The sequence below is a fragment of the Musca autumnalis genome, unplaced genomic scaffold (genome assembly GCF_047663935.1).
Source record: "Musca autumnalis isolate F117 unplaced genomic scaffold, ASM4766393v1 scaffold_3, whole genome shotgun sequence".
In the NCBI taxonomy this organism is placed as follows: domain Eukaryota; kingdom Metazoa; phylum Arthropoda; class Insecta; order Diptera; family Muscidae; genus Musca; species Musca autumnalis.
Window position 1 is genome coordinate 5,198,559 of NW_027411866.1, and position 5,648 is coordinate 5,204,206.

Consider the following 5,648-nt stretch of genomic DNA (forward strand, 5'->3'; position numbering starts at 1 on the left):
CTATTATCAGAAGTGACACAAAACTTTATCAAAAGTTCGAAAAGTAATCAGTATAAGGAGTAGTTTGCACTATATGTAAATGTCATATGACATGAACTTTTCCATCGTTATATATTCGCTAATATTTGCAATTTTGGAGATTTTCCTTACGCAATTTACTCTGTGCGTCCACACCAGCAATAATCTAATAAAACTACGTCTTCACATTGCCTCCGTGGGTAGATATGGAATGATTTTATTTTGTGTCATTTGACATTTACATATAGTGTAAACTACCCCTAAGCTGTGTTCCTTTACTTACCTCAGGTTACCATTTTTACCATTTGTTACCATTTTTAACCTGCAAAGCGTTCCTTAACTCACAAAAGTGGTAAAACTGGCAGCAATTTTTAAGAATGAGCGAGGAGAGAGAGCACATATGCCATTCACTTCTACCACAGGCTACCAGAGAAATTTCTGCAGGTAAAAATGGTTTTCGAAATAAAAGAAAATTTATTTTTTATACTTCTTCTTGGCATTGTTACCAGATCTACCAATTTTCCGTTCCTTCACTTTTCTGGTGAAGCAATTTTGGGCAATTTTGATACTTTTCTCCATGGTACAATAAAGTAGAGGTAGGCCAGGTATGAAAATCACTGAGAAATGCCACCCTGCAGCCATGGCTTAAAACGCCAAATGGCATGATACAATAATAATGGTAGATGTACCTGCATAGCTATCCCGTATTACAAAAACATATGGAACTTAGAGCTTCACTTTTTATATGTTAAAAGTGCCATATATGGTCTGTTCCTTTACTTTTGTAAGTGGTAAAACCGGCAAAAGTAGCAAAAGTTGTAATCTGCTTCCATATGAATTGTATGGTGTCTAAAGTTGTAAAACATGAAGATTCGTGCACGTAAAGGAACAGAGTTATAGTGTAAAAACATTTCTTTAGCTAGGCTCCAGAATATTCTTGTTGGAAAAGTGTTCCAAAAATAGCAAAAGTTCTTCCCAAACTTATGACAGTGAAAAATGTCATTCATTTATTTTCTACTTGACAAGTTTGGCTAATCTGACATCGTGATTGCTGGCATACAATGTTCATTCGAAAGTTCTGCTTAAAAAAATTAACAATTTTATTTTGCCACGCGAATACACATTTTTTGTCCTTGTTTTCAATTTTAAGATATATGCTCTGTTCCAGAACCTGCAAGAAGCTACTATTTTTTACTACGATAACTTTTTTTCCGTTATGTTATCGGAAAAAATAGTAAAAATTAGTAGATTCTTGCAGTTCTGGAACAGACCAATAGTGTTACAACAGAAGTTTTTTGTTGGAACAATTCAGCGATACATCTACCTTTATGATTGCATAATGTCAAAAACAGTACAAAATGTCAACCCTGCTTTTGACAGATTAGGCCATAAAAAGAAAAAAATTGTAATCAGCTGTTAGGTAGGCCACAACCTTTACTTTATTCTACCATGCTTTTCTCTTTTACCATTAACCCTTCGTTGGACACCAATATTGTTTGTCATATTCGTAACACATGAGTCTAGCCAGACCCATATAATTATTTATAATTTTTTAGTAAACTTAATTAACATTTTCATATAAAAAGTTGTAGAATATGTTTAAAGGACCCTAATCTTTAATAAATTATCCTTATTTGTCAAAAAACATGCCGAAAAACTATAAATTTAAATGATATTATCAAGTAAGTAAAACAGGACATATGCCTACGAAGTAAAAAATTTGTTATCTTGTCTCTATGCTCGAAAATCCTATTTATATTTCATTTTGAAGCACTATATTTTAGTTTTGTCCTATTATTCAGAATGAAGAGTGTCTATTTTATAACTTTACAGCTTATTGTAGTGCAATAACGATGATATCAAAAGGTAAATAAAGGTAAATATCCTAAGGATTTTCTTAGAATTCATGTGGAGAATTCTATATTTGGACCAATCCACCCCATAAAAAGAGCAGAAAAGCTAAGTAATGGGTTTTATTAGTCCAGTTATGTGTATAATTGTCTAGAATACAAGTGTAACCCTATTTCCAAGGGATTTTGTTAGGTTGTGGTACATTCACTGATTTCAAACCCATATCCTGCTTTTGCGACCTTTTTATGTGCAATTTTGAAGACATACTAGGGTGAAATGCGACAATTTTCATAAAAGGGTATTCATTTTGTCAAATAATGTAGGAAAAATCAAATTTTAACAAAAATTTCGGAAATTTTTCAATAAAAAATGGATGGGGTCTGACCAGACTCATGTGTTACGAATGTGATATGTATGTCAAAAAATCCTTGTAGCTCCTTTTCTGGTGATCCTTTTGACTTCATGTTTACTTCATTTGAAAGGTAAGAAAATTTCATGAAGCTACCTGGAATCTCAGGTTCATAGCTTTATCGTAACCCAGTTTAAAATGCAAAATAAAATGAAGAAGGCCTGACCAGAATCTGGTGTCCAACGGAGGGTTAAAAAAGTAAAGGAACAAAGCTATAGTTAATCAGCTGATGAATGTTACTTGTCATTATGTTTTGACTACTCATTTTTATCGGTTATTGTCTTTTATCTTCTTATTCGCATATATTTAGTAAACGAACACGAGTCCTATTCAACAATTGTTTTTTAAATATTTTAAATGGGAGCAACAAAACAATTGATTTTGGGATTCTTAAGGCACAACAAAGGACTTGTCCACAACAATGGCAGGCATCTTTTGTCATCTTTTATGGTTACAGATAGAACATTTTGTTCCAAACCCAAACAACAGTTAAAGGGTATGTATGAGTTGTAATGTTTCATAACATTTAGCCAGTCCTGTCCATTAGAGGCTACTCAGAGTTTCCATTTACTTGTAGTGAATGACAACAATCTATTGGAATTCAAAGGTGAATGGACGCCTGCAAATAAGGAGAAATTTATACGTGACATGAGAGTTTTGGTTGACTTTATAACCGAAGAAGAAGAGGCGAAACTTTTGGAGGAAATCGAGCCCTACATGAAGCGCTTACGTTATGAATATGACCATTGGGACGATGTATGAAAGACTCGACGAGATAAAATAGCATAATAATTGTTATATTTTTAGGCCATACATGGTTTCCGAGAAACTGAGCGAAAACATTGGTATCCACATAATCGCCAAGTGTTGGAAAGGGTGCGCTTAGAAGGTTTCCAGGAAGAAATTATGCCCTATATTCACATTTTAGATTTAGCTGCAGAAGGTGTCATCAAACCACATATTGACAGTACAAGGGTATGTTTTTGAAAATAATACTAAACCCCCACAAACATATAATAACTGAAACTGGCATATATTTTTCATTATAGTATTGTGGCCACACAATTGCCGGAATAAGTTTACTTTCTGATTCTGTAATGCGTCTTGTCTATGCCATCAACAAAACCGAGTCTGCTACATCGAAGGATTATCGCAGTCAACCCAAAGCCATATTAGAAAATAATTATTATGCTAATATTTTACTACCTCGTCGTTCTCTATACATTATGAGGTAAGGTTTAATGTTTTAACTTTTCAATTATTCACTTTTAATATAAAAAATATTTATTTTCAAAAGTAATTATGCACGCTATGATTTCACCCATGAGATATTAGCCAATCAGGAATCTAGTTTTATGGAACAACCTATTAAAAAGGAACGTCGTATATCAATCATTTGCCGAAATGAACCCTAATAAAGAATTAAAGAAGCGGAACCAACCAAGGATGTGGATCTTGAAGAAACGTAATGTAGAACTTTCGTTAAGTAGTATTGCTTGTTAAGTTGAAGTTTACTATTATATACATACGTAAGGTTATTTTTGTACATAAAATGTATATAATAAAATTTGTTATTTTGTTAAAAAGCTAAAGAATTAATTCTCTTTTGAGTTGAGCTGTTACGACCAAAGAAGTTTATTGAAAAATTAGGAATCCATCGAAGTCCCATACATGCAACCATTATGCTACGTTTCACGGGTGGGTAAGTCCGATAGGCATATTAGACTGTTATTTTAGTTGGTGGACGAAGGCGAAGCTTGGTTTACATTTACGAAATCCACTCGATTTCAACGGAAAATTCCTTTGTGCATACGTTAAATGGATTTCATTTGGCTTGGAAACCAGCGTTTATACCACAAATCATTCGAAAATTGTATATTCGAATTATTTATTTTATACCCTAGACAGACGGCAGCGTTAATTTGCATTAACTGCCTTAATTCAAATTAATTCGTGCATTATCCACATTCTTAATGCACAAAATCAAAGGAAATTTAAACTGTATTTAGGTATTTCAATATGGCAATGCTGTAAAAGAGAGCCCATATTCATGTAGGAGAGAGCATATTCATGCTCTGAGACACATTTTGCATTGAAAAATCAATTATCTTTGGTCAAATTTCCATGTTTAAGAAAATAAAAAAAGGAAAACAAATCAGAAATTTTCGCGTTTCTTTCAAATAAGTAGTGGTCTTTCTCGAATAGAATAGCAGCTAATCGCTTTTCGCGCCTTCTGTCAAATCTATTTTTAAAATTTTTATTTTCACAAGCATTTCAATACCCACCATACCAATTCTATCGAAAATAATATCTTCTTCAAATGTTCCTTTAGAGTTTTGCGACATTTTTTTAATATTAAAAAGACTCAAAAATATCGCGAATAAATTACATTTATTTTTGCATTATCGCGGTGAAAAAGTCAATGGTAGAAAGTATATTTGTTTCGCATATTTGGCGAAATTTTGTAAATCTTTATGAAATGGTCTGCTGGTTACAAACAAACAACACAAACAGCTGTTTCATAAATGCAGAAACTTATCGTCTTTTTAATGCAAATTAACTGTGCCGTCTGTCTAGGGTATTAATGTCAGTTATTTAACTTCGTTTTCCTATAGTCCGACTTGGCTGGCAACCCAATTTTTCAATTCTTTCGAAATAATTATTCGAATATAAAATATTCGAATGATTTGTGGTACAAACGTTTCTTTCCAAGCTTAGCCTTCGTCTACCCACTAAAATAACATTCTAATATGCTTATGATCGAACTTAACCACATATGTAACTGACAATTGCCGCAAGGAAAATTGCCTAATGTAGATATGGACGTACAAAATTCGAGAACTTACTTGAAACGAGGAAGAAGTCCTGTCGAATCGATTTCAATGGGAATGGACTCGATATCGTATTTAAAAACCTAATACATTTTTTCTTAAGGCCTCGACACATAAGAAGCATGGCATTCTTGCTTAAGTCATTTCTCATATCTGATAAATGGCTAAAGACCAAGTTCGACCTAATTCAAATGTGATTCTGAAATCTTTTTATTAGGTCGAACTTGGTCTTTAGTCTTTTATCAGATATGACTATGCTTCTTATGTGTCGAGGCCTTTATTGTTGAGTATTACTTCTTTTGTAGTCACAACAACAAATGGATCAATATTGTCATTAATTTCGAAGATTTGTAGTGGTAAAGCCAAAACTCATAACTTTTAAAGACTACGGTAATAAGCGATTGTCTCGAAAGACATACAACTGAAAAAAACATTCAGCATTGTAAAAAACAAATCGCATTTGAAAGAGTAAAAATTAGATGATAGCGAAGGCGTCCCACATCAGATATGTCTGAGGAGCCTTCACTACCAAAGGCGAA

The 5,648-nt window shown here is 33.1% G+C and overlaps 1 protein-coding gene across 1 annotated transcript; it reads left to right on the forward strand.

The window, feature by feature from the left end:
* The first annotated feature begins 2,557 nt into the window (after positions 1-2,557).
* LOC141398708 (alpha-ketoglutarate-dependent dioxygenase alkB homolog 7, mitochondrial) lies at positions 2,558-3,872 on the forward strand. The gene is made up of 5 exons (XM_073976277.1): positions 2,558-2,774; positions 2,856-3,034; positions 3,086-3,253; positions 3,328-3,509; positions 3,576-3,872. The coding sequence occupies exons 1-5, from the start codon at positions 2,636-2,638 to the stop codon at positions 3,691-3,693; spliced, it is 786 nt and encodes a 261-aa protein (XP_073832378.1). The 5' UTR covers positions 2,558-2,635; the 3' UTR covers positions 3,694-3,872.
* Positions 3,873-5,648: the final 1,776 nt, after the last annotated feature.